Here is a 27,066-nt window from a genome sequence, read left to right as displayed (position 1 = left end):
CCCTCTGGGCAAGTCCCCTAAAGCTGTTCCTCTCTCTCTCTCTCTGTGCAGGGAATTTTCCACACCCCGAGGCTGTCCCTGCACATCCCCCGAGGAGCCGGCAGGGCCCAGCCTCTCCTGGGGGAACATGGACTGAAAGAAGAGCTTTGCCAGCCCCCAGCTGCCAGCACCCTTTGCCTGGACCCTGATGGACTCTGAGGCAGGACTGCATTACCATGGTGATGATCTTAACCAAAACTCGGGAGAACAAAGGTGCTGACTCTGTAACATGCAGGACTGAGCTGGTAAGCTTTGTGAAATCTCTGTTCAAAACTGTTTTACTGCCAAGAACTTTGCTGTAGATTTGTAATAAGGGTTTTCTTTCCTGCAGGGATGGATCTTTAGATGGTTTGCAGCACTGATTTCTACCAAGCTGCACTAATATCCAAGGAGCAGGTGATTTGTAAATGATTGGAGTGCTGTGGCTTTTGCATACGTGGATTTCAGTAAGCACCCAATGGGATAAACAGTACAAAAAAATCAAATCAGTGCTGTGAATAACACAGGTGAGAAGTTGCTTCACTGACAGCAAAGAGATGCTCATCATTAATAGGAGGATGAGCAAGCGGGAAGCAGAATTAAGTGGGAGATGCTGAAGGGCAGTGCTGTGGTAGTTAAATTGGCTGTGAGCCTGGAGAGGTGCAAATCCACCATGCTGAATGAGCAGGCAACAACAAAAAAACAAGTGAGGGGCAGCAAACAGGCTAAAGGGTGCTGTGAGGGGTGAGTGTACCTGTGGTAGGGGCAAATAAGGGATAACATTGTCTGGAGGCAGGGTCAGAGCAAATGAGGAACAGGTGCAGGGTGATGGAGAGCCATCAGAGCAAGGCTGGCTGTGGACATTTTCCCTCTATCCTCCTGGAGAGATGGGCATGGTCTGAGAAGAAACTTGACCGAAAGGCAGGGTGCACTGAGAGTCTCAGATAAGGGCATGCAGGAGCACAGCAGGAAGCATCTGGCAGGATGAGCTGTAGATGGGCATTCTGAGCATAAAAGAAATACAAATGCCCGAGTTTGCTGAGGATGGCAAACTGTCCAGCTGGGCTCCCCAGGCAGAGAGCACAGCGTGCTGGGGTAAAGGCAGGCTGCCCTGGCAGTGAACGACAGAGGAGAAGGTGAGCAAGCCAGAAACAGTGGAAAATCCTGCCTTAAAAGGGTGAAATTTGGGAAGGATATTGATACATTAAAGGAGTATCATTGCTGCAGTGTTGACTCCTGCTGGGAAGGCAGCATCTCCTGTGGCTGCTGCTCGGGGTGGGAAGGGGAGAACCTGAACATTCAGCGCCAGCTGTGCCCTGGGAAGTGTGTGGGACAGGTGAAGGGGAACTGGCTGCAGAGAGGCAGATGAGAGTAATTTCTTCTACTCCTAAGAGAAGGGCTGGGTGCTCAGGCTGTGTGATGGCAGGTGGCAGAGATGCAGAGCTGTAACAAAGCTTTGCCCTCGCGTGTTTGCCGAGTGCTTCCCGCAGCTCTGGGGCTGGGTCACGAGTGCAGGGATAGTCCTGGGTACACAAGGTGAATTGCTGGGTTGCCTGGACTGTTAAATTGGGGCAGACAATCACAAGAAGGCTGATGCACTAAAGAAAGCAAGAGTTTTTCTGGTGACTTCATGGGGAAGTGAAGAAAGCGAAACCCAAAGGAAATAAATGTCTGAGCACTGGGGCAGTATCACCTGCCAACAGCCAATGAGCTCGTTCAGTTCAGCTCCCAGTTTGGTATAAAGACAAAATTCTTACAAAATGGTAATTATACTCAATATGGGACATATGTCAGATTCCTCTCCCTCCTGCATTTGCAGACAGTGTCTGGTCTCTAGGGCTGGCACACAGATGTGCACTGGCACAGCCCCTGCTTTCTCTGGGGCTTGTCCCACTTCCATCTTTGCCCCACTTCGGCTGCTCCTTGGAGACAGCTGCCTGTCCCCTGTGCCTCCTGATTAATTCTACTGATGCATCATAAGGTGGGGCTTGACAGATGGAGATATCCCTACTCTGCCTAGAAAAGTGGCACATGCTCCAAAGGTGACTGACCCTTATTTACCTTCTCCACATCTACACCCCAGAGTTCTTTTAAGCCTCCCTATCCCTCTATATTCAGTATTTCCAGCATTCTGTGTATGAAGTGGGATCCTTTATTGGATTGCTCAGGTGCCATCATTTAGTTGTTTGTTATTATTATTATTATTATTATTATTATTATTATTATTCTCATTATGCACTGGTGATGCTGGCACAGAGAAGCTGTGGGTGCCCCATCCCTGGAAGTGTCCAAGGCCAGGTTGGATGGGGCTTGCAACAACCTGGGATAGTGGAAGGTGTCCCTGCCCAGGTGGAACTGGATGGCTTTAAGGTCCTTTCCAACCCAAACCATTCTGAGATTCCATAGTTAATGCGAGCAGGCACATGTAAAACATGGCTCAGGAGGGAAGGTGTGAGTGCAGTGGCCTAACGCCAGATAAAACACAATTATGGCAGTGCAGATGAACGTGGAGGCCGTGCTGGTGCTTCCCTCAGATGATATAAAGCCTCAGTCAGATGGGATGGTGTTGCCAGGATAGACACTTCAGAAGCCAGAATATGGATATTTTTAGGGATAATAAAGGAACAATTCGTATGAATGTGTGTTTTTGCAGGCATGGCTGAAATGGCATGCAGCTGTGGACAACATATTGATTTATTATATGTGAACCCATCCATGCTCATTTTTAGAAGTCTGATGGTGTCTCTTATGCTGTCAAGAGGAAAATTCTTGGGAAAAAAAGAATGTAAAAAGCAACCAGGATTATTTTGTACCCATACAGTGGCATTTCCCCCTATTTTTAGTGCAAATCAGCACAGCCTGAGTGCAGACTCCCCAGAAGTGCTGAGGTGAGGATGCCTTTGCCATAGAAACACATTATATGCTTAAAAAAGCTAAATAGCTGTTTTGTACCTAGATGGGAAGGCCTTAATGGCTTGGATGAGGTTCAGGATACCACTTTTGCTGCTTTCTTGCTCAGTCCAGGATTACCACTAAATTGCAGCTCCCATTTTAGTTTCTCCAGAGTTTTGGGTCCTGGGGGATGGGGACCTTGCTGCAGCTCTTCCCTGAGGTAAGGACTGGTTGCAGGACCCTTGATCTGCAAGCTCAGACCTTGACAAGGACTCTGCACAGCATTTAGTTAGAGGTGATTTCATTGAGGAAAGGTGACTGGGTGTGTTCCCTGGTCCCTGCTATAACGGGGCCATGGAAGGCTCTCCTTTGCCCAGGCTGGAGGCAGGGTGGTGTCTGGTGCCCAGGTCGAGTCTGCAGGAAGTGAATAGTTTTTCTGGTTGTTTGCAGCACACTCCAAAGATGAGTCAAGGACCTACCCTCTTCTCTTGTGGCGTGATGGGTAAGTAATAGAAACTTCTCTCCGTGTTTCCTCCACCTCCACTCCTGCTTCCTCGTGGCAATGGGTGGGAAGTTGTCCTGACTTCTGGATGTCTCCAAAACCACTCCCCTGAAGATTCTGGGGTCGGCCCCCACAGCAGGGATGGAGCGACACCCACCCCACCACACCTGTGCCACTCTCCTCCCCAGAGGTGGTTGTAGTGCCCTGTTGCCATTGCTGAGTGACTTGCCTATCTCCTTTCCCCTCCCCTTTGATGCATCTGCTTATTTTTAGAGTTACTCTTACAGCTGAGATTATAAACATTGGGGGTCAGGCGCTGTGTTTGAGTATCCAGCCCATGACTGTGGTTCTTGACTGTTTGCATGATGCAAGCAATAAACAACAGCATTATCACTAAGATGTTCTACCACCTGGCACAAAGTGGTTGGACAGACCTCAAACAATAAGGAAAACGTCTAATTTTTGCCGTTGACAGTAACCATGATATAAGATGTTTGAAACCTTTTATGTCAGAGCTTGCTATCAATTTTTATGCTGAACAGCCACCAAAATGGATGGAGGATTGGTGCCTTGGCCAATGATCCCAAAAAGCTGATAGTGCCAGAGGATGTGCTGCTGTGTTGTGCTCTTTGGCGTTCGTAGCGGGGAGCCACTCACTGGATGAGGCCTCAAAACCCAATTAAAATTGTAGGTCAAGTTTGAGCCAAGCTCCTTGCTGTGAAAGCCAATCCTGCACAAAGAGGCTGCCCCTTTTCTTCATGGACACAACTCTCATTAGCGTTAATGAGAGCTGGGCACATGCTCTGACAGGAGATGTCTCCCAAGCTCTCTGATAGCTCCAGTCATTGGGAGCGTGGGGAGATGCAGAGCATTTGTGGGGTTTTTCAGATGAAAATCACAAGCTTCAAAGTCAAGAAGGGATAGAGACAGCCTGTTCCCTCTCTCCTGCCTTTCAAACATGAGTGAGGAACAAAGAACCCAAATCAGATGGTTTTGTCTTGCACTGTGGCACTGGCAGGCTCTTCAGCAGATATGCAGAGTCTCTGCCTAATTGAGAAGCAGCTTGTCTTTAAGAGCTTTTACAAAGCCTTCTGCGTTTTCGTAGCGCTGCTGTGCTGGTCTTCATGGCTGCCAAATTATCCTCCTTCTGAGGGAACTGAATATCACCTCCTTGACCTTGGCTTGCCCTGTCATGGTCTCTGTCATGCCCAGTCAAGAGGAGCCCATCCTTCCCTTGTATGGAGGGCATTGCTTGGCTTGGGTTTCATTTTAGGCATCTTCCCTGAGCGTTCTTCTTGATGTCCCCAAATGTGGGCCATGATCACAGACTAATCCAGTACCAAAACTTGCTTGACTTTTTAAATAAGTTACTATTGAAATGCAAAACTGGGGGAATATTTCCTGTCAAAGGGCCAAGGCCCTGTTGGTGGAAAGCACTGAGATAAATAAACACAAAGAAATTTGGACTGGTAGCACAGACAGCGTGAGGCAAGGACTCACAGTCCTGTGCATGCTGGAGGTCTGGAGGGAAGTTACCTGATTTTTCTGGGGTTTTAGACAAAAGAGGATCTTAGAAAAGAATCTTTCTGGTGCCTTTGGGGCGAGGGCAGCTCTGGGCAGGAAAGCACCTTGTTTCTGAACTCCGGGGCCATGGGGCAGCAGGGGAGAGGGAAGCCCAGCCTCTGCCAGGGAGAGCATCAGCCACACCCTGGAGCTTTCCTCACAAGGTACTAAACACTGCAAGAATCTGAAAATGGATTATAGATCGTAACCAAACTCAGTATACTGAGTAAACATTATCAAAGACTTGATATATTGGATGATGCATGGTTAGGTCCAATTCTCAAGGTGACCTAAATAATCTTTTGGTTTTTAGATTTGTAAGAAATATTTCTGCCAGTGAAATGATAATATTGCTAAAAAGATTGGGTTTTATCTTTATATAGCCCTCTGCCTGGAGGAAGATTAAAGGTGAAATGCCTAGAACTATAAATTCAACAACTTCTGCTTTCCCTTCTCCTTGATGGGTCCTTGAAACACCCAGGAGTGAAAGAATTGTCCTGTTGATATATAACTTGGGGTTTTTTCCTCCTTTTTTTCCCTTTTCCTTCCTCAGCAGTCTCCATGGCAGGTCCCCAGTGAAAATACCAGTGACTGTACTAGAAAAAGTGGCATCTTAGAAAGTTGGTTCATTAGGGTGGTGAGGGTCTGGCACAGGTTGCCCATAGCAGATGTGGCTGCCCCATCCCTGGAAATGTTCAAGATCAGGTTGGATGGGGCTTGGAGCAACCTGGGATAGTGCAAGGTGTCCCTGCCCATGTCTTTTCCTATCCACCCAAAGACAGAAAAATTCCAATATAGGAAGTCAAAAGTAACAGCATCCCAGAATGGTTTGGATTGGAAGGGACATTAAAGCCCATCTCATTCCACCTCCTGCCATGGCAGGGACACCTTCCACTATCCCAGGTTGCTCCAAGCCCTGTCCAACCTGACCTAGTAAGAGAAGCTCAGTAGGTGTGTGCTGACAGCTGTGACCTCCTGTTTTCTGTGTAAGCAAGAAATTATCTCTGAGGGAAGCTGCAGGCAGGGTTTTATTGAGGCTGTGACAAGGTGCTTGCGCATGCAGGATCCCAGTCCCAGCCCTGACTGTAAAAGGGAGGAGGAGGATGGCTTTGAGCCCATCAGGGACACATCCTGCACTCATCCTCTGGGAAGAGCTCTTTCCAAAGCAGCCATCATTTCCATTTTCCCTTGGAGGGCTCTCTCAGAGTTTGTCTTCCTAGAGCGCTGCAGCAGAGCAGGGTGAGGGATGGAGCACGCAGGTCAGCTTGTCTGTCCTTTGGCACTCTCACGTCACTCCTCCACCACGTTTGGCAACACCATCATTCCGAGCGTGCCGGGGCAGGGTTGCAGCCTCGGGCTCACTGTTGCACAGCTCTTTCTTGGAAGTGGCTTTTCACCATCCATGGGTGACAGAGGAAAGCCAAGAAACCAGGAGAAAATTCCTCGTGGAATCATCAAGGTTGGAAAGGACCTCCAAGATTATCAAATCCAACCTTGAGCCCCTTCATGGGGGTGATGGCCCTTGACTGCATCCTGAAAGCACCTGCCAGGCTTGCATGCCTCCTCTTTCTAAACCAGGGTTTTCTGGAATTTCGGGGTTGTTTTTGGAAAGGCCGTGAGTGTAGAGCACCTTGGTGCACATTCGAACACAGTCACCCTGCAACGAGAAAAAGCTGCGTGGGGAATGCTGGTGAGGTGCAGCTGGAGCAGGGACACCCCTCCAGAGGATCCCGTTGAAGAGCTGGATACGTTTCACTGTCGAGGTTGGGCATTTCCCTCCCCCATGCAGGCTGTTGGCACGAGGAGCCCACAGGTGTGTTTAATCTCCCGAGTAGATTTTGGGGCTGTTGTTTTCATTTCCCATTGAAGCACAGATCTGCCCATCGTATTTTCATCTTATTTCTGCACTAGGAAAGCTCCCTGGCACTGCCATCAGCTAATTACAACCATTAAATGCGTTCCACACTTAAAAATTATCTCCTGAACATAAATAGGGGGCAGTGGAAAATGCAGGCTGCCTTTTCCCCTGTGCACAGGGACTGTGAGACCAAAATTCAACTTGAACAACACGGAAAAAAAAGGGAATTGGATGCGCACCTGTGCGCAGACAAATGTTTGGGTTAGGTTCCAAACGGAATTTATCTGCCAAAAAGGATAAGAAAAATTGATTGAAACCCCTAATTGCTTTACAAGTTGCCATAATAAATTATGTATTAATGTAAATTATTTCATGGGAAAAGAACATAGAGGAAACTTGAGCAGAAGGATCATGCATTATGTATAAAAAGGAACTGTAAAAATATTATAGCAGCACATTTGTGTCGCTGTAGTTAAAGTTGTGTCAGCGTTTTGGTTTTACACCCTTCTCTGTGGTTATGAGTGGTCATTAAAATTTACTCTGTGTCACCAGAGGAGCACAGCAGTCATTTAAAAAGCCCGGGGCCATCGCAGAGCTGCAGAGTGCCTGACTTGTCCATGTGCTGCTCCCACAAATCCTGGAGCTCAGCGTTTGGAAACCTGGCTGTGATGCTCTGAGGGTGGATCCTGTTCTCCATGGGGCAGTGCAAAGCTCTCAAGGATGGAGGACAACACCCATCTCTTCAGTTTTGGGATGTGACTCTAGCCCATGAGCACCACGAGGGTTCATTTGATGTGGCGAAGGTTTTTTGAGAGAACAGCTGGGTTTTGTTAAGGTGTCAGTGCTTCTTTTTGCAGTTTTAAGTCAAAATCCAGAAGTAAGATGCTATTTCATCCAGGGACCCATACAGCCAAGAAGGACCTGTTTAAGCAGGGCAAGAGCCCCTCAGACTGCACTTACACCATGCTCTGGTTGTCCCTTTGTTTTCCAATAGGCAAAGGAGAGTTTTACAGCAGGCAGACCAAGGGGTTCTCGTGGTGGGTTTTATCCTGGAACAAATTGCTGCCTCAGGGTGAACCAGGCTGAGGTTTGTAATTTAAGAAAATGAATACATGTTTAAATGCAGCAGAATTAATGGCTCCAGTGCAATTATTGTTATCAACGTGCACAGGATGGGAATCTTAGCCTTCAAAAATTGAGCAGAAAACCAGCAGCTTTTCCTCAATAAGGCTTTCCAGAATTCTTTAATTATACCCTCGGCTCATAGACTACCTTATTTTCAATTTGTTTCAGGGCAACCTGCTTTCTATTTGCACTGAAAACTCATTTTCTGGGCTACCTGGTATTTTGGGACTGGTCAGTGATGGCTGGGGGCCTGGAGGGGCCAGGTTGTGCCAGCTCACGTTGTGCAAGGGGAAAAGCAAGTAATTGCAAGCTGGGGCTGGGGACAGTGGTGCTTTTGCCATTTTCTTTGCCAGGTTTGGAAGATTTATAGCTGTTTGTGCTGAAGCAGGGGTGAAAGAGGAAGGTGTCCTGTATCCTCCTCACCAAGGCCTTTTGTACAGTCTCCGGCCAGAGGATTGTGGCAGCTTGCCATGAAAAATCAGCTTCTATTTCTGTTTCTTTTGTCTGCTGACCTGACCCAAGAAATCTCTCTGCTGGCAGCGTAGTGCAGAGGAAAAATAATAAAGATCTAAACATAGATGGAGTTGTCTAGCACAGATTTCTCACTTTTCATTGTGTTTATTAAAATGAGGAGAGCAACAGTTGAAATGCCGTGCGGTTAGTGTGGGCAGAGCCAGGCTGCTTGTGGCTGGAGCTGTTGTGGCAGCAGCTGGAGGCAGGGAGAAATTGGAAAATAGGCCAAGGGTGGTGCAAGGGGCCCCAAATCTGACCTCCTGACTTGAAACCTTAGTCGGAAGCGTTCTGCACTGTTGCATCTTCCCTACCAGGCTGGTACCTGCAGCTGCGGGCTGGGCACGGCTTTTAATTCATCCTTCAGATGTCTGACTGGAAATACCCAAAAAAGCCCCCCAAAATATTGCATGGTTTAGATACAATCATGTGAAACTTGGCAGCGACGGTTCTCCAGCACGGCCAGGCTCTGTTTGCAGCAGCCAACGACAAAAACAGGCACTGGTGAGAGGCTGTTGGCTGATGACTTTTTTCCACTGCAGCAGCCGGTGGGGTTGTCCTGCCATGGTTTTCCTGTTGAGTGTTGAAGGTGTATCTGTGGAGAGCCCTGTCCTTTTCAGGGCAGCCTAGCCTGGAGGGTGCCTTGCTTCCTTCTTTTGTTGTCAGGGGGATGTGTGCAGGAGTGAGATCATCCTCCTTAATCCTCTCTTCAGACCTGGCTATCGGTGGGAAGCTGGGGAAGGGTCTGGAGCACAAGTCTGATGAGAACAGCTGAGGGAGCTGGGGGGACTCAGCCTGGAGAAAAGGAGGCTCGGGGGGCACCTTCTCATTCTCCACAACTCCCTGACAGGCGGGTGCAGCCAGGTGGGGGTCTCCTTCCAGGTAAAAAAGTAATAAAACAAGAGGAAACTGCCTCAAGTTGCACCAACGGAGGTTTGGATTGGACTTCAGGGAAGATTTCTTCATGGAAAGGGCTGTCCAGCCCTGGCACAGCTACCCAGGGCAGGGGTGGAGTCCCCATCCCCCGAGGGATTTAAAAGCCCTGTGGATGCAGCCCTTGAGGACATGGGTTAGTGGTGGCCCTGGCAGTGCTGGGTTAATGGTTGGACATGATGATCCTAGAGGGCTTTTCCAACCTCAACGATTCTATGTTTTTTAAACTCAGCTGTAAATTCAGGCAATTATCAGTTGTGGAGCCCAGGACAAACCGCATACATCTGAGACATGATTTAGCGCGGAAATAACAAATAGCCACAACATTTTATACTGCTGAATTCCCCTTAGCTAGTGCAACCTGGAATATTCAGAGGCATGTTTTTATCTTCTTCTAGCAGTTTTGCTCCTGCTGGGACTGTCACTTTGTCTCTCTCTCCATCTACACCACGCAACCCGCTCTGCTGGCAGTTCGGGAAACCATATTCCAAGAGTTAATTAATTTGTACTGGAAAACGTCCCATATGCTACTCTTTTTGTTTATGGACGTAGAAAGCGAGTCGCAAGAATTAATTAACGCTAATGCCTGTGCGTGTTGTTTTGTTGCTTTTTTTTTTTTTTTCCTTTCCTCCTTTCTGAACCAGAAAATGACAGATGGAGAGATCTCAGCAGGAAATGTCCACTTCAGCTCGAGCAGCCGGGCGCCAGCATCTGGGACTGCCTGTCGGACAAGGGCGAGGAGGGCCCGCGCTGGCCCAGGGACACGGCCGGCACCTGCTCCGTCACCAACCTGATCAAGGACCTGAGCCTCAGCGACCCCCACGGCAACCCCTCCGCCCCTCCCAGCAAGCGCCAGTGCCGCTCGCTGTCCTTCTCGGATGAGATGTCGGGCTGCGGGACCTCGTGGAGACCGCTGGGCTCCAAGGTGTGGACGCCGGTGGAGAAGCGGCGCTGCTACAGCGGCGGCAGCGTCCAGCGCTACTCCAACGGCGTGGCCACCATGCAGAGGAGCTCCAGCTTCAGCCTCCCCGCCCGCTCCAACCCGCTCTGCGGCGAGCAGCCCGCCCTGCCCGGCCGCCCGGCGGGCCAGCCCAGGAAATCGGCTGCCGGAGGGCACGGCGGAGACAGGGTGGACATGCAGAGGTCCCTGTCCTGCTCGCACGACCGCTTCTCGGAGTCCGGCGCGCCCTCGGCCAGCAGCACGCCCGCCTCCACGCCCGAGCTGGGCCGCCGCGCCGCCGGCCTCTCCCGCAGCCGCTCCCAGCCCTGCGTCCTCAACGACAAAAAGGTCGGCGTCAAGCGGCGGAGGCCGGAGGAGGTCCAGGAGCAGCGGCCCTCGCTGGACCTCGCCAAGATGACCCAGGTAAGGTGTCCCTGCGAGGGGCTCCGGTGTTCTGTGCTTTGCTCAAGAGCCTTCGGCGTTCTCCAGGGTGGGTCTGTGGCACGAGGGGTAATGTGGGTGTTATGGGGAGACACGTCCTTCTGTCCGGACAGAATCACCCTTTTCCTCCCAGATGGATTTCTTTAGCAAATTCATGCATTTCTCTTCCACACTGATTTTTGCATGCCGAGTCCACCGTGCCGTCATTTCCTTCTGCAATGGGTTTTGAGCAGGAATATGTTAAACCTCACATTTTTGAGTTCAGGGAAGATGAGCCCTGGGCTTGCCATGGTGAGATGAAGGCAGCACCCCAAGGCACCCAGCCCTGGCTCCATCAGGTGCTGAATTCTTACTGCTACAGGCTTTGCTTGCTCTTAGGCTCTGTAATTTTCCACTCGGGAGATGTTATCACGTTTCATTTTCAGTCGCAAACACAGAGCACAACCTCCCTCTTCGATCTGCTGCACAGAGCCAGATAACAGATCTGAAGCACAAATCAGCAAGGATTTTGCTCCTTGGTCCTCTCCCTGCTGGACCAAGTGTCTGGACATTAGCAAGAGACAGAGCAAGAGGCTGCATTGAAGGATGTTTCCCTTCCACACTCATGAGATTTCCTGCAGTTCTATGATTTGACATTTCCCACGTCAATAATTTACAGTCACAAAGTCAGTGACACCATCAGCTGAGTGTGGGATGGAGATAATGGGGGGTGTGAAGGCCTCAGGGCTCTCGCTGTGGGAGCAGGGGAAGCCTGGCCACCTCCCAGGATGGGCTGTCACCTTCTGCTGGCCTTAAAATTTCCCCCGTAGTTTCAGTTCCATGTGGTTGCCTGCTGTGCTTCATCCCAGAGTCACCCGTGTTGGGAGTGTTTACCCTAAAGGTTTTGTGGCCTGTCTGGTGCAAGGCATCTCCTTGTTGTCTGCAGGGAAACTGCTGGGAGAAATTCACCAGGTGGGGATGGAGAAACAGCTGGGAAACACCCAGCGGGTGAGATCCAACATTGTGTGTGCATTTGCTCCTTACAAGAACATGATATTTTATGGTGTTCTGTGCTTGGCAGTGCAGAGGGTGTTTGAAGGAGTGCAGTGGTACTGGAGGAAGAGATCATCTTTTCCTCCCCCAGAAGAGCTTAGAGGATAAAAAGGGTGACGGAGTCACATATTTGAGTGAGATCAGGCGAAAAACATGAGGATTGCTCTTGTCTTTTCATAAATCACAGCAACAACATTTATTATGCCAAGCTTATTTTATTAGATAATAAGCTGGATGGACAGTCAAAACCACGTACATGTGTTGGTATATTTTACTAGCCACAGGGTGGAATAGCACAACTGCTGCCTCTCATTCTCTCTGTACAAGCAGACAAGCATCATTTCACTTCCCTGGAAGTGTTCAAGGCCTGGTTGGATGGGGCTTGGAACAATCCAGTCCCATGGAAGGTGTTCCTGTCCATGGCAGGGGGTGGAATGAGATGGGCTTTAGGGATCTTTTCAGTCCAGACCATTCTGTGCTTCTCTGGTGTGATGGACAGGGAAGGAGGACAGTGTCCAGGTTCTGGCTGGACAGACCTTTGTTGCCCTCTGGGGATGTTGTGAGGCAGCTTCTCCATTGCATCAGTCCAAGGGCGAAAGTTTGTTGGCTGGGAAAAAAAGGGCTTGGCCACAGAGATCCTGAGGGTGAGCAGGAGCTTCCCTTTCCCTCCAGTGGATGCTGAGTCCAGCAATTATGTTTATAATTTGGATGGCCATGGCTTTGACATGGGCGGGTGATCCAAGGATGACAAAAGATCTAATCACTTGGATGTCCAAAAGCAGCTCAGTCCATGTTCCTGGAAAACCCTCATCTTGAGGAATAGTTGTGTTTTCTCTGGCTGCTGTCCTCCACATCAAACCATCTTCCAAAGTGAGAAAGCAATGCCTGAACACTCAGCGTTGCTCAGTGTTGGGGTGGCTCATCCTCTGGGAGAAGCGATACCGCAAGGAAAGGGTCTGGAAGCTGCACACTGTGTGGCACAAGCTCTGTGGGAATGGGGAAGGGGTTGCCTGGTGCAGCATCTCTCCTAATGCCAGTGGGCACCCCCTCTCCCAGCCCCTCCTGTCCCTCTGGTCCAGGCTGGGTGGCCGGAGCCGCTGCCGAACGCCCGGTGGTTGCTACAACCAACAACCAACAACAGCATCACTAAGGAGCTCCCCAGTGGGATCCTGGCCAAGCAGGTCCCATGGATATTCTCAGTTTCCAGGCAGGAAACCCAGCCGGGCTCAGGTGCCCATGGCAGTGGGTGACCCCTCAAGGCAAGGATGTGCTGCTGGGTGTGGGGCGGCAGGGCTGGAGCAGAGTGGGGAGAAAGCAAAGCCGTGCAGGGGCCAGGGTTTCAGAGCTGAGGGGTTATGGAAAGCAGCGCTGGCAGGCGGCTCTCGGCGTGGGAGGACTGGCACAGAGGGACGAGCAGGATGAGGCAAGTCACGGGGAGCATTCTTGCCTTTGGTGGGGCACGGTCAGAGCCCTCCCCGGGATGGGAATGCCGGGAAAACCAACTAATTCCTCGTGGGGAATAAGTGTGCTCGAGAAAACCCTGCAAAGTTGGGTGATTTCAGAGGAAGAGCTGAAATAATGGCAAGTGTCTGTGTGGCTGCATGTGTGCTCAAGTCTGGGTTTATATGGGATAGAAACACTTTGTGTGCAATGGGCAAAGCAAAGGACACCCAAGGTGTCCAGACTGGGCTTTCCAGTTATCCACAAAGGATTTGCTTTTCAGATGGGGAAGCTGAGGCATGGGGCATTCCCTCAGTCCCTGGGTGCTTATGTCAAGGTGGGAACTGAGCTTTGAGGTGCTGGGTGCTGGGTCAGCCTCTGGCTCTGGCAGCAGATCAGTTAATTTTTCACTTGTGCTGGTAACCACATGTGTTTATGGGCCTGAAACCCGGTACCATAATCAAAATAAAAATAATTTGACCTGAAAGAAATGTTTTCTTCATACCAGGAGGGATATTTAGGCCAGGCAGGAGGGGAGGGAGCCTCTCCTGGAAGCAATTACATGGCCACATAACTGGGCTAATTAAGCTAAGTTAAGCTGGGAGAGAAAATACTTAGGAAAATATTGCCTTTAATTCCTCAAAATCCTGGTTGTGTCTCTTCTGTCTGCAATTCCCATAGCCCAGGGAGGGGAGGTGAGCCCATATCCCTCCCTCTATTATTTACTCATATGGCACCAAACCAGACAGGCTTCAACTTCGGGCAGAAACCAAACCATCCACGTGGTTGTCATTGAAATAACAACAATTTTTAAAAGCCACAGGCACCATGACAATCCTTCTGCTCCTTTTAAATGCCCATGAACTCTTTGCCTGGTGCCTCTTTGCCTTCGAACAGTGGGGGTCTCAGTCAGGTGAGTGAGTGACAATGAGGTGTCATTTAATTATCCCAAATCCTGGAGGCAGGTGAGGTGGGAAGAAGCTGGTTTCTATTCTTCACCCCAGTCAGGAGGAATTTGGGTACCTGGCCTGGCATCTCTGACCTCCTTAACACAAGGACATGAACCATCCTCTCCTTTCAGGGTAGGGTTTGGGCTTGCTTTCCAGCCTCAGCTTTTATTCCTCCTTTCCATGTGAAGCACAAGCCCAAGGAGGACAACACCACTCCTCCATGATCCCAGCAGTTGTTCAGAGTGTTAATGAATCTCACAGCTTGCCCTCCTTCCTAGGCACAGTGCTCTTGGCCTCACAGCCCCAGGGACTGTGTCTGTACTGGTAGGCCATGATCAGAAATGGCTGGGATCAAATTTTTCCACGAACTGGGAGGTTTTTCAAAGAGCTGGTCTTTCTTTTTCTGATGTGGGTACATCTAAAATAAATGGGAGTTGAGAAGTGTCACAAAGGTGACAGGAGGTGGCTGATTTTGGCAGGGATGAGTGGATTTACCTTTTGCAAGGCACTCGGAGAAGCATCTGGGTGAAATAGGTGAGAAAATGGATTTTCTAAAATAAAAGCACACTCTGCCAGGGATGCTGTGTGATGGAGAGACACCCACTGGGTTTTCCTCTCCCATGATGTGGTGCAGTTCTCCTCCAGAGGAACTTGCCCTGGCCCACCTCCACATCCGCTGCTTTCTGACATCCTGGTGTGAACATTTCCTGGGATCTGGGGTGTTGTGTGCCTAAATGCCTCGTGGCAGCACAAACATTGGGTTTGGTGGCTTGGCTGAGTCATCGACGGGAAGCCGAGCCATGGGCCAGCCCTGATGTTGGTGTGTGCAGATTGCCTTCCTTCCCACAGGCTCTGGGCAGCTGCAGGGGACACATGACACGTCCCTCACACCAACGACTGCCACCCTGAGTGGGAATTTGCAATGATGCCCGGCTGTGGCCATGCAAGCCCTCGCTATCTCTTCCCCATTCTGCTTCCTGCTGTCTAAAATTTTGATGTGGTGGTCACTGAGAGATTTCAATTTGTGTTAAGACGGTTCCAAACACAGCCATCCTTTTTACAGATGTGGTTTTTAAATGGATAATTTATTTATATATATGTATGTGTGTATGTATATATATATATATATATAAATATGTATAGATATGAATGTTTAAGACCAGATTGGATATCGCTTGGAGCAGCCTGATCTAGTGCAAGGTGTCCCTGCCCAAGTCAGGTGGGAACATGATGGTCTTTGAAGTTCCTTCCAACTCAAACAATTCTATTTTTCTAATTTTATATATATATTTTTATATATATGTATTTGTTCAACCCAGCCATGTTCCCTGCAGCACAAACCCTGAACAGGAGTAGCCCTGGCTGGAAATGGAGGGTGGTGCTGTAGTGTTTGAAAATGCAACTTTCCATGAAAAGAAAGGCACAAATATCTCAGTGGCATATAAGGCATTGTACTGCTGACAGGCATTGTCAGACATGATGAGAGATATTGGTTCCTCCCAGTTGTGGGATCTGTGCACTGGTAGCCAATGAAGGCGTGGAGGTGGCACTCCTGCCCCATTTCTGATGTCTCTACAAGGTTTTGGCTTCTCTGTGAGCCTTCAGAGCAGTTGAAGTTTGAAGAGCTACATCTCTCCTAAAAATCCTGTATTCCTGGTCTTTTCCTCCTCTCTAATACCCATTTAATTTTCTACAGAGGTTGTACTCTTGAGCACTGAGGGTTCCCAGGCAGCTGGCAAAGTGCTTCTCCTCCGTGAAGCTCTGTATTGTGTAATGTCTTGCAGTATGTGGGACAGAGAGTAGCTACTGTAGAATAAATAAGGCAATCAAAATACAATATTCCCTTGCATCTCCATGGCTTATGGAGAGCATCCCGTGGCTATGAGTTCACAGATGGCTTCTTCCCTGTGAGGGATGGGTGTATGAGAGGGTGCTGTCAGCAGTGGACACCAGCTGAGGAGGTGGTGAGGGTGAAGCCCTGGGTGTTCCTGATGAGGGTGAGTTATAGAGAGGACTTTGTGCCTGAGGGATGCCTGGTGTGGGAAGGGTCTGGGCACAAGGGGACCATTGACGTTGCTCCCCGGCTGCCTGGACAGACAGAGCCTTTCACGGGGTGACTTCACTGCCCTGCGAGGAGCACGTGCCTTCAGAGGATGGAGTCATCTGCACCAGGAATCACAGGAGCATCCCCCTGAAATGAGCATGTGTGGTTCTTGTGGTTTTCAGGGTTAAAATCGGCTTCAGCCTGGGCTGGAGATCCTGAGGGTCTCCAGACTCAGTGAAGTGTGTGATGCTCACCATGGCTGGGAGCCTGGCTGGTCCCCCTGCCTTGTTTTCCCTTCAAAACTTTGGAATAATGGCAGTTTCTATGAGGCTCCATGCACAAAAGAGTCTGTACACTCCCAGAGCTGAAGTAAACAGCCCACCAGTTTGAAATGTTTCAGGCTGGTCTTGGCAATGAATGGGAAGAAGTTCCAAACTACATGGTGGGAGAAGGGACCTCTCCTCTCTGAGCACCCAGGTCTTTCCTTGAGTGGTAAAATTCTCTAATTTTCACATAAAAAGATTTTCTGTTTGAGTTTTGGCACCTTTCAGGCTTGCTGGAGAGGGCAGGAGGAGTGGCAGTGATCTCAGTTGGCGTCGGCACCCACTCGAGTCGGTGACAAATTTTTCCAAATGCAGTGATAGGCGAAAAACTGGAGGTTTTAAATTCCATACGTATCCCAGGAAATAGCTTGCTATTGATGTAACTTCTGAGAGAGATTCCAGCTTCCAAGCCCCAGTGCTTTTTAAATAAACAGGAATGAGAGTCTGCAAAGGTCAGTTTGTGGCTTGGTGGGAAAAAGCTTTTGGTTCAGGATCAAAAGAAACTGGCTGGTTTGAAGGTGGGAGGGACACCTTCCACTATCCCAGGCTGCTCCAAGCCTCAATGTCAAACCTGGCCTTGGGCACTTCCAGGGATGGAGCAGCCACAGCTTCTCTGGGCATCCTGTGCCAGGGCCTGCCCACCCTTACAGGGAAGAACTTCTTCCCAAAATCCCATCTAACTCTGCCCTATAGGAGCATAAAGGCATTCCTTCTTATCTTGTCACTCCCTTGTCCAAAGTCCCTCTCCAGCTCTAGTGCAGCACCTTCATGCACAGGAAGGGGCTCTGATGTCTCTCCCAGTTCCATTCCATCCCCTGCTCCTGGCTGTATCTCCTGCTCTTGCCTCCATCCCCTGCTCCCAGCTCCATCCCACCACGAGGCCCAGGGATGCAGGGCTGAGTGTTGCACCCGTTGTTCACACTCACATGGGAGGACAGGGCTGGGAACACAAACAAAGCTTGGCAGTGTCTGTCCCAAACATGGACAAAATCCAATTGTATCCCAAGGATGCACATCTGATTCACCACGTGCTGATTAACCCTCCTGGCCCCAGGCTTGTGTGCTGTGTGACTCCAAAAAACAGCTTGTAGAAAGCACAGAGATTCATCCTTGAAGGAGTCAGCATGCTCAAAAGTGGCATTTTGGCTCAAAAAAAGCCAAAAGGGATTTTTCCTGGTTTACAAAAAACCCCCCAGAACTCTAGGAGCTACTGGGTCAGTTAGGAGCTACTGGGAGTTACCTGGAACCACTTGCCTTGCAAAACTCTACCAAAGCGTTTCAGGAGGCAGAGCATTTCAGGAAATGGTGCTAAATAAACAATAAATAAATAAATACTTAGATAAGGGCACTTCGTTTTTCCTTTCCAGAGAAAGGATGCTCAGGGTTAGCCCGAGGTCGAGGCTGTGACAGATAAGTGAGGTGTATTTCAAGTGTGCATTGGATTTGCAGGACGTCTTCGTAGGTGGGGGCAGTGGTGCAGGTGCCACAAACCGTGGATTTTCAGTCACCCACAATATGATTTTATCCCTTTACTTGATGGTGTTCTCTTTGCAGTGCTGCTGAAACAGTGACTTGAAGTTTGGTTTTAATTTTATAAAGTCCTGCCTTATCATTTAGGCCTTGAAGTGAGAACCACAGTGGCAGAACAGAAATATTACTTCTATGCTGAAAATTATGAAGTATGAAAATGGAAGAGGGCTGAGAAAAAAGAATTATTCCATATTAGTGATGTTTCATCCTAACTTGGGACAAGTCAGATCACTGAATTTCCCCAAAGATGAGCCACTCCAAATCCCAACGTTTTGCCAGCTCTGGGGACAAGTCAGGTTCGGGCTCACCCTTTTCTACTGAAATCCATGACATTGCAAAAGCATCACTGGGAGAGCAGCCCTCCCCCTGCCACTGTCCCCACCAGGCTCCTGGCAGTGCTGAGTGTGTCAGCATGAGGGGCTGCAGTGCTCCAGGGATGCCCTGCCACATCCCAAGAGGATGCAGAGGAGAAGGCAGAGGTGAAAGGCTGGGAAGGGCAGCCTGTAAATAAATAAATACACAGTGATCACTTATGACCTGTCTGAGCAAATGGATTTCTCCAGCTCTCAGCAAAGGGTTCGGTGTCTGTTAGGGAAAACACTTGTTCTGGGCAGGAAATGAGGGTTTCCTCCAATTATCATTATGAATAGGAAGGGGCTGGGAGGCTGTGCTGGGACTGAGTCCCCACGTGTGGGATGCTGTGGGATGCTGTGCTTGGGTGGGACAATTGAGCCCCAGAGTGTTCACTGCTCTCTGATTCCATGCATTGCTGTATTTCTCCATGATTTCTGGGATTTGTCTCTCCAGCATCTCCCTGGGGCTCTGTAGCACCAGAGGGATTGCCACTGGTGGGTCATACAGCAGCTTTTTCTTTTGCACTTACGGAATCTCCCTGAACATCCTCACTGTCACTGAGGCAGTCACACATCTCCAAAGACAAGAGCAGAACTGTGAGTAAACCCAAATTATCTCCACAGGCTCCAAAGGCAGCATCAATACTAATGACTTAAAGCCTCCTTCTTGCTTTTTGTTTTGTTTTGTTTGTTTAATGCTGTGGTGTGAAGTGACTTGGGAGGATAATAGATATTTCTGAGCCTGCTCGTGAAAGCTGTTTTTCACACCAAACAGAATGAAAGCAAAATTATCTGCTAAAGCTTTGAATGCACCAAGTAAGCACTGGTGCTTATTGCAAAATGAGGATTGGGGCTGAGTAAATGTTGTTCTTTAGCGAATGAGAAGGGAAGAGCTGGGAAGGCAGACCCTGAAAGCCAAGGCAGGAATGTGGTACCCACTGGGAGCAGGGCAGGGAGCCATCCCCTGTTCTGGGGATGCTGCTGCAGGCACGTTCTGCAGCACCTTGGCCTGGTGGAGGCTGTGGGGCTGCCTGTGAACTGCTCAATGCCTCCATAGATAAAATTTTAAAGGAAAGAGAGTAGCAGATGAGTTTGAGCTCCCTGACACCACTGCATCTAACCCAGCTCTGCTCTGCACCAGGCACACAGGCTCTGTTTGCTTTTCACACCCCCCATCACTGCCTCCTGTGTTTTCCTTCCTCAGGTATTCCAGCATTTCTTTCCCAACACTTCATCGCTCAGAGGCTTCTTCTGTGGGAGATGCTGGTGAGGCCTGTTTGGGGCATCACTGAGCCTGTAATGTGCTTGTGCCAGTGCTGTAGCCTGGACCTGTTGGCAAAGCTGCTGAGATGCTCCTTGGTTATAAAGAGGAGAATTGGTTATTGGAGCCTCAGGGGTGAGCCATGCCTGCTGCAGCTCTCTCCTCATGTCCCTTCCATTCCCACTCACCAGGAAACCATCCTGGGGATGGAGTTGGAGGAGATCGGGGGTGCCTTAAAGGCAATGCAGAGCTTTGAACCCAAGTGATGTGTGTGTGTGTGTGTGTGTGTGTGTGCATGGCCCAAATCACACCAGCTGCCATAATGAAGTTCTGCAGAGCTTAAAAACCAAATCAAACCCATTTTCCAATCTCATTTTCCAGTCTCAAGCACCTGGCCCTCCTCAGCAGCACGGGCGAGCGCTTTCCCTGGCACAAATGCCAGGCAGGATTTACTGTGATGCAAATAACCAAAACATTTCTTTATAATGATACAAAGATAACAGCTCAGGCTGAAGGTGTTTTACAGGAGATGTTTGCCTCGGAGAGTGATTTAAACCTGAGCCAGGCAGAGAATCCCCCAGTGGAGGTGACTTTGCTGGCTTGGAGGGCTGGCAGAGGCTCATCATTCCCGCATGGAGCAGCACCGCTCGCTGCCTGCTTCCCCCTTCCCTTCTGGCACCAGGTTATTTTCAGCTTTCTGAAGCAACTGTAGCCCAGTGTGCTAACAGGAGGTGATGACAGCTTGGGAGGTAGGGCTGGTGCTGCTGACAGCTTGTAGCGTTACACCTTTCCCGGGATAACTGCGGCAATCACCTGGCAGGGTGGAAAGAAAATAAAAGGTGTGTGAGCAAAAGCCGTGATCACTGCAGGGATCACAGTCCTGCTAATATTTGTTCTGGTAGACCCACTGTGTCTGCAGGGACGTGTTTTGGGGAAGAGCTCACAGCTGGGTGTTTTACCACGGGAAGAGTCAGACAGAGGAATGTTGCTGAGGGATTTCTCCAGCTTGCTGTCGGGGCTCTGCAGCCTCCAGCCCCGTCCCTGATGGGGACACGTGCCTAAGGGGTGGGAAAACCTGAGGAAAAAGGATGGATGTGAGGGGTGAGTTGATTTCTGCAGCCTTGTCTGATTGTAGCCTTGGTCCCTGCACAATGTGGAGCATCATGAGACTCGGTGGGAAAGAGAAGTAGCCTGAGCTTGGTCACCAGCATGCAAGAAGGGCTTTTCTCTGGAGCAACCCTGCAGCTTATTCCAAGTGTCCAAGCATTTCTTATTTATATTTTTAGATGATTTTTCAGGTGCTTGCATTAGCAACTCCTCATTTCCTCCCTGGGGGCTTGCCCAGTGCTGGATTAAGGCAGCTTTGGGAAGGGTTGGGGGAAGAAAAACCAGCACCTCAAATGGTCAGAAATGGGTCTCTGTGGTCAGTAAAGGTGTTTTGGGTGTAAGGTGTGTTACAGATGCTCATGGGTGAAGTCAGGATGGCCAGAAACACCTCCCAAAAGCCGTCTGTGTTGGATTCCCACAGTTTCCCTGAGACCAACAGGATTTGAGGTGCCTGATATTCCTTTTTTCTGGCACTGGAGGCCAAGGTTGTGGAGAGGCTCAGAGGGGCCCAGGGCTGCCTGGCCATGGGGAACAAGCGCCGCATTGTGCCACCAGCCCTGCTCTTTTCTGACATCAGCGGAGGACTTGACTGCCCGGTTTGGCCAGCTCAGCACCTCAGCACGTGCTAAATTCACCCAATAAATAAAAAGTGAGCAAACGACTCCAAAGGGTTGAAAACAGATGCTGCATTGACGGTGGTGGCTGATCCACGGCTGTTCCACAGCCAGCCCATGGAATGCTGGCTTGGTGATCGCCGTCCTGGGGGCACTTTCCCGACCCCAGCCACCGGGAGGGTGAGCTGTGGGATTTTGGGGCAGCCAGTGCCTGTGAAAACTTGCTTTCTGAGCTGTCAGACCTGCCTCAGAGGTAGTGCCTCTGCCCAGCACCCTCCACACGTGGCCTTCCTCCACCAGCAGCTTCCGCAGTGCCGGCAGCACCGGGACCATTGGAAGGGGTTTTCTGTCTTCTTGCATTCTCTGGAATGACTCAAGGCTTGGGTTGCAGCGTGTGTGGATTTGAGCAGGGAGAAGGAGGCTGTTGGCTTGGTTGTCTTGCCAAAGTCCCATAAAATGCAAAATTTCCCTGAAAGTCACGTAACTTCATGGCTGTTCCCCGAGACATGTCCAAGCTTGGAAACACTTTTCTTTTGGATGGGAAGAATGTGCTGTGGACCTGTTGAATTACTCTCCAGGCTGCATCTTCCTTCATTCACCACCACAGGAATCACTCATCTCCTCTGAAGCACTGCAGAGCATCTCCCATCCTCTCAGGATGCTCTGGCCCACCTGCAGCAGCCCAGCATGTCCACACCTGGGTACCAGACCCTGGGAAGTGCCTGATCCATGAGATGAGCTCGATTAAGAAGGAGAAAAATTAACATTCCCAGAAGTGCCAGAGTTTTGTTTGTAGAAGGGATTTGCACTTCTGAGAGGGCTGTTGACTTTCAGGAGACCTAGGCTTTTCAAGTGCCTAAATCACTGTTGGAAATACGCTTGCAAATTTTGTGAAGTGCTTAGGAAATATTTCTGCTATGTCCTCGGGCCTTCTCCAGTGGTAATTATGAGTTGTCCATTAACCACAGCGTGCAGCTCTCTGCTTGAAGCTGCTGCATGCTCAGCACCCAGAAGACAGAGGCACGGCTGGGATCTACAAAATACGACCATCATGACGTGAGGACTGGGTGCAGTTGTGTAATTAGGGAACAAATGCCCTTTTTTTCACACGGGCTTGGGGCTTGTGGGTTTTTGAAGGTTTCAGAGACTGAAGGCCATGTGTAATGTAGCTTCCCCCAGCTTGGACAGTGGCCAGCTCCTCTTGGGGCAGCAGGAACTTCTCTGTTTAGATAGAGCAGCCTCTGCAATGACTTTTTTTACTGTGTGCATGGGGTAGTGCAGCACCCAAAGCCTCTGGGCAATGGTCCATGGGTCCAACTCAGCACAAGGCCCTTTGATTTGTTAAGAACTAATTGGGGCGTGATGCAGAACCCCTGCATCTCCCTTAGGGGCCATGTAAATGGGTGATTTTCCTTCATTTACAGCCTGGAGTAAGTTATTTTGGTGGAGTTGCTCCCAGCTCACCTGGATTTGAAAGGAGAAAACCTCAAGCAAATGTTCCTAAATCCTAGAGAATGCCAGTGGGGATGTTTTGGAGCAAGGTTGTGTCTCAGGCTGTGTGTTTGGTCCTGAATTGCACCAGCCAGAGCAGATACAGGCAGCAGCGCTGTCCCTCTGTGTCACCAATGCTCTGTTGGGTACTGAAGTTCTCCTGGCTCCCTCAGCTGTTCCTGGTGCTCCAGATCCTTCCCCAGCTCTGTTCCCTTGTCCGGACATTCTCCAGCCCCTCTATGTCTTTCTTGTCATGAGGGACCCAAAACTGACCAGTAACAGGTGAACATCTCCAGCTAGTGAGGGGGCTGCCTTCCTCCCAGGTGTTTGTTGAGTTCCCATTCAGGCCCATCCCATGGGATGTGTCCAAGCCAAGTGTGTGAGAAGTGAACACACCATCACACGCTGGCTTGATGAGAGACTCCACAAGCTGCTGAGATCCTCCTCAGTCTCCTCCTGCTCAGAGCACACACTCTGCCACTGGGATGGCCTCATTATTTCCATTGGCACTCAGGAATGAGGGTTTAGTCTGCTCTTTTAAAAACCAGCCTGGGCAAAAGGCATTGCCTGGCAGGTGAGCATGCTGGTGGCCAGAACATCCCCAGGAGGTTCTGCGTGCTCTGCTCCAGGGGGTTTGGAATGCCTGCGTGCTCCTTGTCATTCTCAGAGCTTGAAACTGTTTAGAAGACGTGACAGCACATAAACTACATCAAGTTTCTGGCCAAGGTAACCAGGTGTGGAGACTATGGGAACAGAGAACTGTGCTTGCATGGTCTTTAGTGAGGGGAACAGCCCTGATCCATCACAGAGGAGGGTTTAGTAGGACACAAGCTCCAGCTACTTAAAGGAAGGGCTGAAGTTTCTCTTGGAGAAACTTGTCTCTTTCCAACAAATGGAAATGTTGTTGGAAATGTTCATTCATTTTCGGTGAGCTCTGTACTGCCCTGTGTAACTGGGTGATGCAGGGGGTGAAGATGGTGAAGGGGCCGATCCAGAGTAGGCTGGGGATGGTTTTGGTGCTGTTGCCTGTTGCAGGGGCAGGAGAGGCACGGGACCTGCCATGGATGTAGAGGTGGGGCTTTGCAGCATCTGCCCATCTCCTGGGGACCTGCTGGCTGTGAGCTGAGTGTTCCTGCTGCTCTGCTTGCTTTCTGTTGGGCTGGGGGAGCTGGGTTGGGAAGACCCTCAGCTCATCTGGCGTAACTTCCATCCCAGCTTCAGAATTCCCCCCCGTCTCTAACTCAGCTGCCTTTCTGCCCTTGCCTCTGCAGAACCGCCAGACTTTCAACAGCCTCACCTGCCTTAGCACCACGGCCGAGGACGGCTCCCAGCGGCTCGCGGGCCCCCAGCCATGGACCAGCGCGGCCCCGGAGGTGATGCCGGGCAGGACCCCTGCCTGCACCCCAGTCCCGGAGCCACCGCGGGCCAGGCCTGACAACCGCCGGGCCAGCAGGGATGACCTGTCCTGCGAGGAGGAGGAGGAGAGTGCCGGGAAGGAGGAGGACAGGGCAGCCTGGAGGAGTGGCAGGACGGGCACCGAGAGCCTCTTCCAGCTGGACGGCGAGATAGACATCGAGCAGATAGAAAACAACTGAGGAGGGAGCAGCTCCTCTCGCCCTGGGGTCCGGGGGCTGCCAGCAGAGCCGTGGAGGGCTCTTCGTTGCCAGCGAGTTTGTGGGATTCTGTCACTGCGCCCCTCCTGCCAGCTGGAGGGGATGAAGCAGCTTTGCCAAAATTTCATCAGGTATTTAGAGGAATTCGTGTGCATGCGTGTGTAAATCTTGAAATTCTTTGTAACTACTGTAGCCAGAGATCAGCCAGTCAGAGGAAAGTGCCTGTCCCACAGGGAAACCAGGCACGGGGATCGCCAAAAACTTGGAATCCACGAGTAAATGGCTTTTGCCAGGGTAGGGTTGGAGCTGATGGAGCTGGCCTTGCTCCCACAGGTGCCACCTGTGCTAGTTCAGAAAGGGGTGCACAAGGAGAAACCACCACCCCTGGGACTGGAGAAAGGGAGGGAAAAGCAGAATATTGAGATTTGCAAACCGAGCACTGGCTGGTGTCTGCCGGGGTGGCTGCAGCTCCTTTTCTCCGGCCGCATCCCGGGCGGCCCCAGCACCCGCCTCGCTCCCCATGTCCCTGGCAGTGCCGTGAGAAGGAAATCACAAGTGAAGTGTTTTGCTTAAATTTAATAATGGCAAGAGCTGGATTATTACTCTTTTATTTTTAGTTTTCCTTTTCCTGATGGGGAATTAAACAGATCCCTGGCCCATGTGGGGCGGCATCCACAGCAGTACTTACTGGGTGCTGCTCAGGGATGCTCAAATGCCTTCCTTCCCTATTTTTTTTCTTTCCAGCCCCCTCTCTGAACCCTTTTGGGAAAAAAGCCCAACTCAGGCTTGGTGCCACCCTCATTTGGGTTCCCAACACCCTGTTTTGGGCAGGGCTGGGCTGTTTACCCATTTACCAGCAGCTGTGCCCTCTTTGCTACCCAGGGCAGGGCTGCCACCCTCTTTTTTCTGGCTTTACTGTGAAGGGCTGCATGCCCGAGGCACGTCGTGGAGGGGTTACTTGACAAAGTCAGCTGGCAAAAGGCTGAAAATCCAGGTAGCAGCACTGAAAGCTTTTCCTCTTCCTGTGCCTTTTTTAAGCACAGATAAAGTGGTGACCATTATGTTTGTACGATATGAATTCTCTTTGCTAAAAATAAGCTGTCCACTTGCTAACAGGTTTAGAAGGACACCTATGGTTCTTTTCTCCCTCTGTTTGGTGTTTTTTTTTTTTTTTTAAATTTGTTTGTTTGTTTAAAGCTCTAGGAAAGCTGTACAAATGGCTTCCAGCATCTTCTGGATTCCTTCTGTTGGTTCCTTCAAGCTCAGGGGTCACTTCCTGAGCTTTGCAAAAGCAAGAAGGGTAAAAAAACATTGATACCAAGAGCAGTTGAAGACATGACATTTTTAATGGGGTTCAGAACCCCTGCTGGCAATGCCTTGAGGGTCCATAACTCAGAAAGGCTGAGAGCTGCTGGTACAGGTTTCATTCATCATTTCTGGTTATGTTAGTGCACTTTTTTCCGCCGTGGTTTGGGATGCGTGCGGCATCTCCCACCACAGTGGAACCCCTTGGTTGTTACCCCTGTCCTGGCACTGCAGAGGTTTCGCTGGTGGCAGTGGCTGTGTCCACTCCCTCCAGGCAGGCAGGACGAGCCCCAGATATTCGGGGAGGGGATGACAGGGATGTGTTTTCATTTTGGGGAACCCTCCAGCTCTTTTAAAGTGTCGCTTGATGCATCACTTAGAAGAAAATACATCCTGGGTTAACTTTTAGCCGTCCTGTTGTGGAAGGTGTTGCTGGGCTCAGGCTCAGTTTTGGGAGGGTCCAGCCCTGCCAGTGTTTCCCAGGCTGCTGCCCCTCTGTCCGTGCCCCTGCAGTGGCACCCTCACAGCACAGTTCTTGGCTTTGAGTCTTCCTGATGCTCCATCCATCCCTCCCCACCGCTGACACGTCCTGGTCTCGGGGTGCGCAGGTCCCGCTGGCCACAGGCACCTCCTCAGCTGAGCAAAAAAGGGCAAATTCACCCAAATCCACGTGGGGGCTGCTGCCACAGAGCTCCAGGTGGGCTCTCACGTGGGCATCCCCAGGGCTGGAATTCCTAAGGGCTTCTGTTTTCTTTCCAAGGGCTGCTCCTGGTGCCATGCTAACCCCCCAGAGTGGGAAGGTGGCCCGTGGGCCCAGCTGTCCTGGACATAGCCGTAGCATTCAGTTTACATTCAGCACAACCCGTTTGCCTTACTAAAAACGCTTCTCCAATGAGTCATGGCCTTACACTGGGCACGTTGGCGTAGGCACAGACTACAGTTAGCGACAGTTTTGAGGCCACGGTGGTGTTCTGTTGGGTATTTCTTGTTGGGTTTGTATGATTTCATGTACTTATTCTCAGTTTAAGAAAGCCTTACTTTTAAAATTTTTTTTCCTCTCTCTCTCTCTCTCTCTCTCTCTCTCTCTCTCTCTGTGTAGAGGTAAAACATTTGTGGATTTATATATATATAAATATATATATAAATAAAGTAATTAAAAATATTAAATATAATATAGTATGTGCCTCAGATTCAGGGGACATCCTGTTGATTGTAGAGTCA

General features: G+C 50.2%; 1 protein-coding gene across 3 annotated transcripts in view; it reads left to right on the top strand.

The window, feature by feature from the left end:
- The window catches only part of FAM53B (family with sequence similarity 53 member B), a 42,460-nt gene extending 16,815 nt beyond the window's left edge, over positions 1 to 25,645 (top strand). For 2 of the 3 annotated variants that reach the window (XM_082286332.1, XM_082286333.1), the window contains exons 2-5: positions 52 to 284; positions 3,361 to 3,412; positions 10,046 to 10,764; positions 24,199 to 25,645. In XM_082286332.1, coding sequence (XP_082142458.1) covers positions 216 to 284; positions 3,361 to 3,412; positions 10,046 to 10,764; positions 24,199 to 24,522 — 1,164 coding nt within the window. In that variant the 5' untranslated portion in view covers positions 52 to 215 and the 3' untranslated portion in view covers positions 24,523 to 25,645. Of the gene's footprint in view, positions 1 to 51; positions 285 to 370; positions 546 to 3,360; positions 3,413 to 10,045; positions 10,765 to 24,198 lie in introns of those variants that run through there. The other variant, XM_082286334.1, reaches the window with a different exon arrangement.
- The last annotated feature ends 1,421 nt before the right edge of the window (positions 25,646 to 27,066 follow it).

Source organism: Coloeus monedula (genome assembly GCF_965178545.1).
Source record: "Coloeus monedula genome assembly, chromosome: 8".
NCBI lineage: Eukaryota > Metazoa > Chordata > Aves > Passeriformes > Corvidae > Coloeus > Coloeus monedula.
Note: the sequence above shows the minus strand (reverse complement) of the source record. Positions and strands in the feature narration are given on the sequence as shown.